Source organism: Diospyros lotus, chromosome 15, assembly GCF_014633365.1.
Source record: "Diospyros lotus cultivar Yz01 chromosome 15, ASM1463336v1, whole genome shotgun sequence".
Lineage (NCBI taxonomy): Eukaryota > Viridiplantae > Streptophyta > Magnoliopsida > Ericales > Ebenaceae > Diospyros > Diospyros lotus.
In genome coordinates this window covers 30042328-30057392 of record NC_068352.1, presented here as the reverse complement: position 1 = coordinate 30057392, position 15065 = coordinate 30042328, and the positions used below count along the sequence as shown (strand labels likewise).

The 15065-nt window shown below is 34.2% G+C and overlaps 2 protein-coding genes across 2 annotated transcripts; one reads left to right on the top strand and one right to left on the bottom strand.

The window, feature by feature from the left end:
- Positions 1–2885: 2885 nt before the first annotated feature.
- LOC127791712 (uncharacterized) lies at positions 2886–3761 on the bottom strand. The gene has a single exon (XM_052321689.1). The coding sequence runs from the start codon at positions 3759–3761 to the stop codon at positions 2886–2888; it is 876 nt and encodes a 291-aa protein (XP_052177649.1).
- Positions 3762–5925: 2164 nt separating this feature from the next.
- Positions 5926–8661, top strand: LOC127791711 (receptor-like protein 6). Its single transcript, XM_052321688.1, has one exon. The coding sequence runs from the start codon at positions 5926–5928 to the stop codon at positions 8659–8661; it is 2736 nt and encodes a 911-aa protein (XP_052177648.1).
- Positions 8662–15065: the final 6404 nt, after the last annotated feature.

Sequence of the window (15065 nt, the reverse complement as noted above, 5' to 3'; positions counted from 1 at the left end):
TAACACCCAACGTCGAGTACTATAAAAGTTGCTTCCACCGATTTGTTCGGTAAGCCACCAAACTCGATTGAAAATCTTAGTGCCCTAGATGTGTTAGATTTAAGGACCTATCTAAATCTTGGGTATGATTATTTTAGTGGTCAAATTCTTTCTTTGGCCCATCTGTTGCAACATCACTTTTTATCACTTGCTAATTACAATGGATTTGATGCAGGAATATTATGATTTTGGATTGAAAATAAATCATTATTAAACTATCAACCACATAAACAAACATAAAATTTAACGTGAAAAATCTAAATTGAAAAAAATCACTAGGAGAAAGAATAAAATATTATTATGATGATATTGGTACTTGGACCGTATTAGCCCAAATCAAGCCTGACCCAGCCCAACTCTATCTTGGCTCGATGCCAATCTGCATTTGCCATCATTACCATTATATGTTGGATACTCTCGCGTCCACTCCAGATCTCATTCTCATTAATGAGGATCCCATCCGCATTAATGGCAGATCATAGCTGCATTTAATGAAGGTTCCGTCGGCACCGTGCCACCATTAAGGAGCCTTGTCGGCACCGGATATCCAGTCCCATCACCCTGCAACGCCTGATGCAAGTATGCATGCATGAGGATCTCTCATCCTTCTATGTAAACCAACTTTATCAAAAGCCGATGTATGTTTTTCTTTAGCCTACCAATACTCTACCAATTTAATTTTTTACTTACTTGAGCGTCGGAATGCTTGTAGGTGCCAGCCACCCTCTCGTCAAATCGATCGTTGGGGCCATTCCCTGCCATTGCAAGTCCATGTCCGACCACCTATTTTGGGCCGGAAGGAATAATACTACAAAAGTGATATTGTTACTAACAAAATATCACTAAGATGATATTGCTATAGTAATTTCATGGTATTGTATATCTATTTATAGACCTAAAACTCATCTGTAAATATACATAAGAAATTATATTCTGATCAGAAAATAAACCAAGAAGATAAGTCTCTAATTAGAGATAAATTTCAATCGCAGTCAAATTTGATGCTTTTATCAATTGTTTGTCAATCGAGACATGTGACAAGATAAAATTAGTTGATTTTTAGGGATAACTTAATGATTTCACTCTTTTGGTACTTTTTTATCACGAACTGCGTTAGAAGTTATTTGCTTTGTCACTTTCAAAATGAATCTAGATTTTCAACTCAAAGATACTAGCAAACATTTACTCACATAAAATTTTGCGCCCAAAACATCATCAGTGCTTTGGGCCTCATTAGGAAACATAAAACACAACACATATGAACATGCAACAACCTACATGCCAAAAGTAGTCATTACCTAATTAAGGTTTGTGGTTATGAGTCATTATCTCCTTACCAAAGATAACAAAGGCACATCTTCATATCTTGTACCTTAATCATCGTCTAGTTTATGGTTTGTGATTATGGCTCATCATCTCCTTAGACATTTTTCACATAAGACTAGTGTGAGTCTTCTCAATTTATTTTTATGTTTATCTTGAAAAATACATTTGGGTACTATATGGATCATTATCTGCTTAAGCACTTTTCAAATAAGACTGGTATAAGTCTTCCTAATTTATTTTGATATTTATCTTGACAAATATATTTGGACATTGCATGGATGACATCTCCTTGGGCACTTTTCGCATAACACTAGTACGGGTCTTCTCAATTTTTTTTTTTTTTTATGTTTATCTTGACAAATACATTTGGATATAAATGAGTCATCATCTCCTTAGGCACTTTCATAAAAGACTAGTGTGACTCTTTCCAATTTGTTTTGATATTTATTTTAAAATACATTTGGACACTGCATGGATCATTATCTCTTTGAACACTTTTCACATAAGACTACTACAAGTTTTCCCAATTTGTTTTGATATTTATCTTAACAAAAACATTTAGACACTACATAACTCATCATCTCCTTAATTACTTTTCACAAAAGACTATTACAAGTCTTCTCAATTTATTTTGATATTTATCAGAACAAATACATTTACGCACTGCCAAACCCACATGATTCCAACATGTTTGGAGATTAACAAATCCAACTCGCTGAAAATTTGCATAGGACACTGCTGCTGCCTGATCAATGATTATGATCCCACGTGCAGTATCTAGGAAATAAGCTGCGTTGTACACATGGAACAGAATCAACCACTAGTTATTATAATGCTAGTTCTGTTAATTAGAGCTGAGGTGTTTGTTTTAAGTTATTTATAACTTTGTTTTGTTTTGTCAATTCAGTTTACTTAGCCTTAGTCCAACTGTCATTATATACATGTAGAAATACTTTACTGTTTCCTTGATGTTGTTGGAATTTTAGAGACATTGGTAGCTATCAAGTTAATGAACAAAAGCTGAAAAAAAACATGAATGTGAAAGGTTGTAATTTCATTTTATTTATTCATATCATCATGCCTTTAAATAGGCAATACATGTCAATTGAATAACAAGAAAATAAGATTTATTGTTGGATTTAAATTTAAAAAACGAAATTATCTTAACCCACTAAATCAGTAAACAGAATTTTGACCCAATCAATCCACTAAATCAGTAAACAGATTTTTGACCCAATCAACCCACTAAATCAGCAATTTTGAATCAATATTCAACATTCCTCCTTGATTCAAAGTTGCAAAACTTCAACTTTGTATGGAGCACTTCTCTCCAAATTTCTTCCCAATTGTAAAGCACTTCTCTTCACTTCTTGATACACTTCTTATCACAATCAATACTTTGATGCACTTCTCATCACAATCAATACTTCCTTCAAATGTTAAAAAAAAAAAAATAAAAAAAATTCAATTTCTTGGAGCACTTCTCTCCAAAAAATTCTTCTTGGTGCACTTCTTACCAACTAAAAGAGCGTTTCCTCTTCAATTGCCCCTTCAATCGCCTTCACTGTACTTGCTTGTTCTTTCAAGTTAAATCTGCAATCTTTTTTCAAATGCCCAAATCTTTTACACTGGAAGCATTGAGGCTTCCCCTTGTGCCAACAATCTTTCTCTTCATGACCAAGTTTTTTGCAATGGTCACATTCTGGAATTTTTCCTTTCTTCTTTGACGATGAACTCTTGGCAAGATAAGCTCCTTCCACCGTCTTTTCACTTTCTTCATTTCTCATAATCCTTCTTTGCTCCTGAGCTTGCAAGGCTCCGATTAATTCTGCCAATGTAATTTGGCTAATATCCCTTGAATCTTCAAGGGAGGAGATTTTTGCCTCAAACCTCTCAGGTAGACTTATCAAGACTTTCTCTACGATCCTGCTGTCAGGTAGCTCTTCTCCCATAAGTCTGATTTTATTTACCACCGTCATTAGTTTTTCAGAGAACTCTTGGATTGTATCATTTTCATTCATTCTAAGGATCTCAAAATTTCTTTTGAGATTCAACACTTGTATTCTCTTCGTTCTAGCATTCCCTTGATATAGCTCTTTCAATATATCCCATGCTTCCTTAGCCGTTTCACACGCCATGATTCTTGAGAAAATTGATTCGGAGACAGCAGCGTGTATTTGAGATAAAGCCCTCGGTGCTTTAGCTTCTGCTTCTTCATGAGCTCTGATTTGATTGAGCGTAGGATTGTTGCCAAGCGGAGGTATCTCCCTTTCACTTTCGACCCACTGCCATAAACTAAGACCTCTCAAATGAGCTTTCATTTTGACAGCCCATACTTGATAATTTTCTCTATCAAAAACTGGTGGTGAAAGAGATGACGTGTTGGTGGAAGCCATAGAAATAAGAAGGCGTTGATGGGTTCTCTCTCACAGACCCCTTAAGATCATTGAATGCTCTGATACCACTGTTGGAATTTTAGAGACATTGGTAGCTATCAAGTTAACGAACAAAAGCTAAAAAAAAACATGAATGTGAAAGGTTGTAATTTCATTTTATTTATTCATATCATCATGCCTTTAAATAAGCAATACATGTCAATTGAATAACAAGAAAATAAGATTTATTGTTGGATTTAAATTTAAAAAACGAAATTATCTTAACCCACTAAATCAGTAAACAGAATTTTGACCCAATCAATCCACTAAATCAGTAAACAGATTTTTGACCCAATCAACCCACTAAATCAGCAATTTTGAATCAATATTCAACAGATGTATGATTAACTCATTAATACAATAAAAAAAATTGAATTTTTTCACTGATCACAATTGCAGCTTCTTCTTCTTCGTCTTCTTCTTTTATTTTTTTAAATATTTTTTATGGGTTTAATTAGTTGATCCACTTTCATGGACAACTGTGATGGCCCATGAGACAAGAACTTCCAATAGATAACACTCCAATCTTATTGGTTTGGATTTTTTTTTTTTGAGCTTATTTTCCTAAATTACTGCAACAAAAAATAAAGAAATAATATCATCATATTTTCATTGCAGTTTTCATCGAACATTAACAATAAGCACAATCTCTGCAAATGTGACATGGTACTTCCTAATTAAAACAATCTCTGCAAATTCAAGAATCTTTTTGTAACAACACTTCGTTATGATAAGATTGATAGTACAATTTGTTAGAAATAAATACTACACAGTATATATATTAAATGCACATATCATATAAAACACTGATATTAATAAAGAAGAAGAATACCTCTATGCTCCATAACAGCGATGAAAATCTTGATTGCAATGGCAAGTACAAAAGCACTGCACCAGACCAAATCTTTCTCTTCTTTTCTGCTATTAGGCCTTAACCCTTTTCTTAATGAGAAGAAAATTGTATAATAGATTGATTAGAGAGAAGAGGGGACCTAGCCATATATATATAGAGTCAATAGGGTTTTGCCCATCACAAAACCCTATTGGGCCTACACTTATTCCACAAATCATATGTATATAAATAGGCCTAAGCCCATTAAGGTGCACCAAGCCCAAAGTCCAATTATGATCACATATAATCCATTTGGGTCTCCAGACATTGTTAAGCTATAGCCCAACTGGTTTTTATTCTTAAAATATAATATCCATTTAATATTGCACACAAAATGGAAAAATTCTAACACAGTTAACTCACAATTGTATCTAAAACAGAATATAATCCAATTAACTAATTTGACAAACTGGTTAGATTTATATTCAGGGATTGAACATCAATTAAATGCTTTACTCAACAAATTAGATGCTTACAAAAGGGGCTACTTGCCATCCTTTTATTTGAAGCCTTTTTGAGCTGTTTATGGTCTCTTCCTCTACCTGCATAAGGAAACAGAAAAACAAACAGAATCAGTGAACATTATATAAATATTCACTCAGATCAGAAAATATAAAGACGGAAGTGGAGCTGATTGGATTGTCATATGCATGGGATATGGAAGTGGGACGGTGGTTGGGATAGTCATTGGGAAAATGCTGCCCTGTGATGTATTGCTAATACCTTTCTACGGAGTTAAATTTCTTAATCAAGGATCTGTTGGTGGGCAAGTTTCCAAACAGGACATTGCTAGTGTTCATAAGCTAATTAGCCAAACCAATCAACACAAGCACAAAATGGTAAAGCACAGACATTGAAAACATGAAAAGGGGACCCTGCTGGAGTTTGATGATAAAAGTCATGGAACATTAAATTTCAATCACTTCCTATCAAATGTATGCCAAAAAAGACCAGTGCATCATTGTCCACCTAGGTAAGGCTTGTGGTCCACATGTTCAACTTGTTGGAAAATTTGCATAACGCAGTGCTGCTGCCTGATCGTGATCCAAATGCATCATTGTCCACACTTTGGAAAATTTGCATAACCCATCATATTATTCATCCCCAAAATTAAATGGGATTTGAAGAGTCAAATGAAAATTTATTAATATGCCTCATACCCCTTCTATATAAATCCCCCTATTAACATTCTTTTTGATCATCCAAGACTACCAAAGAATTGGGCCACATACCATGGCTTCCTCTTTACATTTCTTTATGTTTATGCACTTGATCATCTGTTGCTTCCAACTTATTACGGCAACTCCTAATAATTTCTCTTTCGTGCAACCACTCTGCCATGCTGAAGAGAGCTCTACTCTTTTGCAATTCAAGCAAGCCTTTTTTTTCAATAAATCTGCATCTTCTGATCCCTCGGCTTACTGGAAGCTACGATCGTGGAAGTTTCAAGGTGGTAGAGCCAGCAACTGTTGCTCCTGGGATGGTGTCGAGTGTGACCAATCTACAGGTCATGTAGTTGGTCTTGACCTCAGTAGCAGTTTCCTTTTTGGCTCTATCAAGTCGAGCAATAGCCTCTTCAACCTAGTGCATCTTAGGAGGCTCAACCTTGCTGATAACCACTTCAATCACTCCCAAATCCCATCGGAAATCAGCCATCTTTTGCTGCTAACAACTCTCAACCTCTCTCTATCTGTATTTTCAGGCCCTATCCCTATGGAAATTTCCAGATTGTCCAAATTGATTTCACTTGATCTTTCTCAAAATCCAGGACCATTGAGACTTCAACACCCTAGTCTCCATAGCTTGCTTCAAAACTTAACTAGCCTAGAAGAAATTTATCTCGATGATGTGAATATAACTTCCAACTTAATATTGCCCAACATCTCTTCTCTGACAACTCTAAGCTTGAGTGATTGTGGGTTGTATGGAACATTTCCCACATCCATATTCCATCTACCAAAGCTTCGAGTTCTCAACTTACGTGGTAATCATCACCTTATTGGCCATTTGCCAGAATTTCAGGATACTAGTCCACTTCAAGAGTTGATACTTGCTTCCACCAATTTCTCTGGTGAGTTACCAAACACGATAGGAAATCTCAGTTTCCTACATACGTTGGACTTATCAAACTGCAAGTTCTCAGGATCCATTCCAACTTCACTTAACTGGACGCAACTCACTGTTCTGAGTCTTGAATCTAATAACTTTAGTGGTCAGATTCTCTCTTTGGCATGCTTATCACGACTCCGTTATTTAGACCTTTCTTACAATGAATTTGATGTAGGAAGCATGTTTTGGCTTTGGAATCTAACTAGCCTCACTACATTGTTCCTTGATGGCATAGATTTACAAAGTTCGGTCCTTTTGAGTCCTGTAAACAAAATCCAACATGCTACCATAGGCCTTTCCAGCAACACTACTCTCTTGAATTTCAAGAGGTTAGGGTTTGATTCATGCAACCTCACAGAGTTCCCATATTTTTTGAGCTTCCAAAATCAACTTGAGGAGCTTTCTCTTGAAAACAATAAAATTCACGGCCAAATTCCAGCCTGGATGTTAAACATAAGTAAAGATACTCTCGAGATGTTAAGCCTACAAGGCAACTATCTCACAGGCTTTGAGCAACAACCAATTATTCTTCCTTGGGCCAAGTTAGTCGTGTTAGACCTTAGCTTCAACAAGTTGCAGGGAAGGCTGCCAATTCCACCAACATCTATTCTCGCTTATTTTGCCACAAACAATTCAATCATTGGAAAACTTTCCCCATTGATCTGTACATTGAGTTCCCTTTACATTCTTGTTTTGTCTGACAATAATTTGACAGGATTAATGCCTCCATGTCTGAGCAACTTCAGTGATTCTCTATCAATTCTTGATCTTAAAGGCAACAACTTCTATGGTCCCATTCCCCAGACATACAATAAAGGAAACAAACTAGTGTTAATTGGTTTCGCTCGGAATCAACTATCAGGGAAACTACCAAAATCATTGGCAAATTGTACGAAACTTAAGATTCTTGACATCTCCAATAATCTAATTGAAGATTCATTCCCTTTTTGGTTGGGAACTCTTACAGAGTTAGAGATTCTCAACTTGCACTCCAACAAATTCTATGGTGCAATAAGGAGTCCAAGAACCAAATTTGAGTCCTCAAAGTTGCGCATCATCATCCTCTCCCACAATGGTTTTTCAGGTGATTTGCCAACAAAATACTTTCGTAGTTGGAATGCAATGAAATCACTTGAAGAAGAGGAGACAAATCAAGCAATCACCTCCATAATGTTTCAATTGCTAGGTTTGTGGTGGGAATACAATTTTTTCTACTCTATGACCATAACAAACAAAGGTGTGGAAAGAGAGTATGAAAAGATTTTGAACTTTTTCATTGGCATTGATCTCTCAAGCAACAAATTTGAAGGGGGAATTCCAAAATCTTTGGGAGATCTTAAGGCACTTCAGCTACTGAACCTTTCTAACAATGAGTTGAGTGGTGGAATACCATCATTCTTGGGGGACTTGTCCAACCTTGAAGCCTTGGACCTTGCTCAGAATAAGCTTTCAGGGGAGATCCCTCAACAATTAGCACAACTGACTTTCCTTGCATTCTTTAATGTCTCCCGCAACAATCTCACTGGACTTGTCCCAAAAGGTCATCAATTCAATACATTTCAGAACAACTCATACGAAGGGAATTCAGGACTTTGCGGGGAGCCTCTTTCAAGGAACTGTGCAGAATTGGATGTACCCTTGCCAACATTGTCACCACAGTCTGTAGACTCCGAAGGAGACAAAGATTCACCATTTCCTATTGGAGCTAATTGGATTGTCATATGGGTGGGATTTGGAAGTGGCGCGGCAATTGGGTTTGCCATCGGGCAAATGCTGACTTCTAAGTACCACGAATGGTTCCTAGAGACCTTTACAAGGAAGAGAAACAATCAAAGAAGGGAGAGGAAGAGGAAACTGTAAGTTGACTAGATAATGTTTCATAAGACCAATTTTATGCTTCTTGCCATGTGTATTACTTCTAGTTTCATGGGATTGTATTTCCGATGTTTCAATCACCTAGTTTGAGCATCACGCTAGTTTGCATTCATGAGCATACTATGGACTAAAATTTGGTTCTTCGTTTCACAAGAATATTACAGTAGACCATCAACACGACTATATAAATAATAAATCTCACCCTTTTTTGAGTATAGTATGCGATGCTTATGAATCAAAAGGCACATTTCATCTTCATGTTAGTAATTTCACCCATTTTGGAATACTCCCTCGTCACTCAACAACAAAAATAAATTATAATATAAAACAAATATGTGTGTGTGCATGGCCACATGAAGATGATGATATGATTCTAACATACTTCAATCTTATATGCACCATTTGACGAGTTGAACAGGGATGGACAGATTATCTTTCACAAATCCAACTTATAATAAAATAACTAAATTTGGAGTGACTTGACGATTTCTTTGTCCATAGTGCATAGACGTGTGTGCATGACTTTATATCCCGTAGCTTATGTTCAAAGTTAAAAGGGATTTGAAGAGTCAAAATGAGAATTAATTAATATGTCTCATATGTAGATCTTCTAACTAAATCCCCTTCTTATTAATAAGGTTCTCTTCTTGCTCACCCTAGAGAACTATATATATATATATATGTGTGTATGTAAGTATATGCCACACACCATGGCTTTGCGTACTCATGCAGTTGTTTTTTTGACATGTGTATATTTTTCTTCTATTTTCATGGGGATTCTTTCTCCCTCATGTTGGTCGAACTTTTGAAATGGAATAAAAAAAGTGAAAACGGTGTAAATTCCATCTTTATTTTTTATTTCTTGTAGAAAAGTCACCACTATCATTTCTCTTCTTCCCCACCCAAATTGAGAAGGCCTTCAACCTTGTAACCTTTTGTTGACGCTAATGCTATAAATTTTTCGGCAACTCTTCATTTCTCGACAACTCACAACAAACTCGAATAATGTTTTTAATTTTCATTTTCTTCAACAGAAACAAAAATTAATGGACTTGTGTGAGAATGTCAAAATGGAATTGAAATTTTTTACGCTATTTTCAAACAACCCTTAAGTTTTTAGAACTGATTTAAAATTTAGTAAATTTTTTAGAGTTTTTAGTATTTATTTGGACCAATCAAAAACTACCACTTCATTGAGTTTCTCAAATCGAATGATTACTGTGCACCACTATACTCGAAGTAGGAAGGTCAAAGCCTTTGCTAGCCAGAGTTAGAGATTATCCCAACTACGGTGGTAGGCCCATTAATTGGCGTCAACATTAAAAGTCCAAATAAAGGATTTTTTGTTTTAATTCACATAAGAGCATATTTGCTTGTCAACTGTGTTTTGATGAGGTATCTCATCATTATTATTTGATTTTAAGGAGCGAAGGAATTAATGATTCTATCACTGAAACCTTATAAAGGGTCTTGTTAGGATCATGGACTTTTCTTGGTACAAATGGATTAGGTAATATTTTTCACGAGTGACCAATAACCTGTCAAACCTATATGGGTATACAAGAATTGAGTATGATCTCATCTACACACAAAAATCTCTACCAATAGCCTTAAAGAGGATTTTTTCTTCCGTGTTCGAGCAACTTTGACCATTCATTGAAAAGTCTTAATCTTGGAGGCAGCAACTTCGATGGTCTCATTCCTCAGACATACAACAAAGGAAACATATTGGAGTAAGTTGGCTTTGCTCAAAATCAACTACAAGGGAAACTTCCATGATATATGGGAAAGCACGAAAACTAGACATGGAACACTATGGTGTGTTTGATTGGAATTGTTTTTCATGAAAAATATCACATTAATGGAAAATTTTTCATACTTCATGTTTGATTGCTTAACATTTTTTATAAAAAAATTTCATGGTAGAACATATTGAAGCATATTTTGACCAATTTTTCATAGAAAATTACAACTAGAGGGAGATGGGAATTATTTTCCATAGAATTGGAAAATATTTTCCTTTTGCATTTTTCCATGGAAAATGGTCAATCAAACACACCCACAAAGTTTCAATCACACTCTCCATCTCTATTTGGAAGTTTCCTATCAAATACACCCCAAAACAAATCAATCCCACTTCTCTCTCTCTCCTAAAGAAGAGCATGAACGCAGGAAAAATACAAACAAATCTGGCTAACTGGTTAAAATTTCCATGGCAGTGAGAAGACCTGCAAATTTCATTGTCTCTGGCTTGCAGCATGGTTGAGCAGTTGGGTTTGGTTGTCCTCCCTCCCTGACAATATCATATTCATGCTCAATGTCTCCTAAACTCTGATTGTATTCCTCGTTTGTTTGCTTTGTTCTCATTTGTATAATGCTTAATTTAGGTTTTGAAAAGTTTAGTTTTAGTTTTTTTTTTTTTTTAATTTTTGCAACTGACTTAATAAAAATTTAAAATTTCTATTTGTTTTATGCAATTCTGAGTTTTGCATAACGACTCGATTGGAAATGTCATATATTGTAAATCTAATGTAAAACAATTTCAATTCTCTTTTAGCTTACCTTCCTCAATAATATATTTAATTTATACACTTGATATAAAAAAAGTATACCTAAAAACTCTCAAAACTATATTGATGTGAGATGCGCCCCCCAAAAAATGAAGAAATTATAGTTCACTGAATCTTAGACCCAACAAAACTTTTAGTTAGAAATTTTAGTGATCACATATTGGAACTCATCATTTAATTTCATCTTTTAATTTCATTGAAAAAGCATATGAACATGCAACAATTTATATATGTCAAAAGTAGTCTCTACCTAATTAAGATTTGTGATTATAGGTCATTATCTCCTTACCAAAGACAAAGGCACATCTTCATATCTTGTACCCGTCTAGTTTATGGTTTGTAGTTATGGCTCATTATCTCAATGGGCACTTTTCACATAAGACTAGTGCAAGTCTTCTCAATTTATTTGTTTTTATGTTTATCTTAACAAATATATTTGGGCATTGAATGGCTCATCATCTCCTTGAGCACTTTTCACATATGACTAGTGTGAGTCTTCCCAATTTGTTTTGATGTTTATCTTAACAAATACATTTGACCACTACATGAATTATCATCTCCTTGGGCGTTTTTCAGAGAAGATTAGTGTGAGTCTTCTGAATTTGTTTTGATGTTTATCTTGACAAATTCATTTGGGCACTGAATGGGTCATCATCTCTCTTAGACACTTTTCACAGAAGACTAGTGGGGTTTTCCCAGTTTGTTTTGATATTTATCTTGAAATACATTTAGGCATTGCATGGATCATTATCTCCTTGGACACTTTTCACATAAGACTAGTATGAGTCTTCCCAATTTATTTTAATATTGATCTTGACACAAACATTTGGGCACTGCATGGATCATCGTCATCGTCTCCTTGGTCACTTTTTAGAAAAGACTAATGCAAGTCTTCTCAATTTATTTTGATGCTTATGTTGACAAATACATTTGGGCACTGCCAAACCCACATGATTCCAACATGTTTGGAGATTAACAAATCCAACTTGCTGAAAATTTGCATAATACACTGCTGCTGCCTGATCAATGATCATGATCCAACGTGCAGTATCAAGGAAATAAACTGCCTTATACACATGGAACAGGATCAACCACTAGTTATAATAATGCTAGAGCTGAGGTGTTTGTTTTTAAGTTATTTATAACTTTGTTTTGTTTTGTCAATTCACTTTACATAGCCTTAGTCCAACTGTCATTATATACATGCAGAAATAGTTTACTGTTTCCTTGATGTATGATTAACTCATTAATACAATAGAAAAATTTTTGTTTTTCAAATCCCCTTCTACTTCCGTTATGGTATCAGAAGAGGTTGGGGATTTGGTGTTCTTCAATTTTCGTCTCGATTCCTTCAATTCTTGCAGCAATCACTCTTTAATTAGTTCTTCAATTAAAACTTCGTTCATCTTCAATTGAAGTTTGTTCATCTTTTTTTTTTCTTCATCATTTATGTTCAAAGTTCTTTGTGATTGTTCTTCATGGCTGTTAGACAATCGTCTTTGTCTTTGCTTTAACAACCCACACTCTCCATATTATCTGCATCATTGAGATAATCATGGAACGTTGTGGTTACTCAAGTCTCTTTCACCAACCATAGCCTTAGCTGTATTTTACTTACATGACTTCAGTTAGTCAGATTTGGGAGACAATGTCAAGATATTTGTGCTTCAACATCATCTGTGTTCCATCGCGCAAGGTGACAAGTCTATTGATACTTATTTTAATGATCTTAATAGAAAAGGGTATTTCTAATCGAATAGTTATTTAAAAAAAAAACACCTTAAAAATAATTAATTACCTAACATATATTGCAAGCATGGTTCTAAACATAGACATGAGTGTTAAGTTTCAATTTGGACTCTTAAGATTTGCAGCTTCTTCTTCTTCTTTTTTTAATTTTTTAAATATTTTTATGAATTTAATTAATTGCTTCACTTTTATGGACAACTCTAATGGCCACGAAACAAGAACTTTTCAATTTGTTTTGATGTTTATCTTGATAAATATATTTAAATTATATATGAGATATCATTTTCTTGAATACTTTTTACAAAAGATTAGTCCGAGTCTTGAACTAGTCTTCTTTGTTTGTTTTGATATTTATCTTAACAAATATATTTAGACATTACATAGATCATCATTTCCTTAAACACTTTTCACATAAAATATATTAGTGTGAGTCTTTCCAATTTATTTTGATATTTAAGGTCCATTTGTATTTTGCGATTCTTAGGATTTTGTGTTAGATTTCAAAATTAAGAAAACGAGAAATCGTATTTTGGTTGTATTTGTTTTTGGAAAATGAACTTGCCATTTAAGAATGTTTTTAAAAAATAATAAATTAATATAAAATATAATAATTTAAAAAATAATTTATTTATTTATTAATTTAAAATTATATAAGTGATAATGATTAATAATTTAATATATTATTGTACAATCCAAAGAAAACAATGAACAGTCCTCCGAAGATTCTCCTCATTAGCTGGCCATTTTAACTTCAAGCCACGTGTGTTTCTGCCGGGCTCAACGGATAGCCATGTCTGGTTTGCGGATATGTTTCTAACTAAGTGAAAGTAATTTTAAATAAAAATACTTTAGTACTTTCACATTTTAAATCCTTTTATATTTGGGAATTCAAATATCAATGGGTCCAATAATGGGTTAAATACATCAATAATTATTGAATTATATTATTATTCTATCATTAAATTTTAAAATATTACCCGTTATTTATTCATCTTTTAAAATTATTTTTCATCCGTCACTCGTTAACTCTCCGTTAGTTAGATTAACGGTTATGTACACGTGTCAAACAAAAAACACACGTAACATTAACATGAACTGATTATGCATTATTTATCGATCATAATTTTCCATGTCTACTAGCCCAATCCCCACCAAACCCACCTCCTTCTCCTCTTTCCTTAATTATCATAATAATTTTAACACATATGTTGTTATTTGAGTTTTAATTTTCAATTTAAATTATTCTCCTTGTCTTGTAAATTATTTATTATTTATTTTTATAATATGAGATATTTAGATATTTCAACCAACTAATTTTTACGAGTCACTGTAATATGCGCCGTCTAAATGATTTTAGTCAAAACTCTACCATATAGTAGGCAAAGTCTTGTAAGAGTCACAATAAACATCTAGTGCTTACATATATCTTACTACTTAGCAGTATAATAGATGGAGTAACACAACAGCCAAACCCAATGTCTTAGTAGAGTAATAAATGGAGTACCACATCAACTAAACCCAACATCCTAGATCCCTCAGTGTGCATTGTGGATGGTGCGACTCCAATGAGACTCAATTTTGGACCAGGCAATGAATTATAAATTATTGCAATTTTATATTTGTTTGTTTATTGTTAAAAAATATCAAATTTCAAGCATAGCTGATGATTGGGATATTCAAATTGAAGTACCATGGATGTTAAGTTCATTGATTATATTTCATGAATGTTTTTACGATAAGTAAAATAAGGGAAAGACAAATAAAAAAAATAAAATAAAAAAAATATTCAGAGTATACTATCATAATAATACAAAAATAAATATTTTTTTTTTCCAAAATGTCACAAACCCAAGCTCCTTGATTTGTTCCCTACCTTGTCGTGCTTGCCGTCTGTGCTTCCGTTGGTCACCGTTTTGCTCATTTGCTGGTAATTGTTTTTATCGTCTTGCCAGTTCTATGCCTGAAACTTGTTTTCTCCATTTTGCTCGTCTTATTCGCTCGTTCGCATCCGCTGGTCGCTGATTTCACCTTCACCTGCAATGGCCAATTCTTTTCGCTTGTTGATGGTCG

Coding starts and splice junctions, on each gene's coding strand:
- LOC127791712 (XM_052321689.1), bottom strand. CDS start 3,761: ATGGCTTCCACCAACACGTCATCTCTTTCACCACCAGTTTTTGATAGA.
- LOC127791711 (XM_052321688.1), top strand. CDS start 5,926: ATGGCTTCCTCTTTACATTTCTTTATGTTTATGCACTTGATCATCTGT.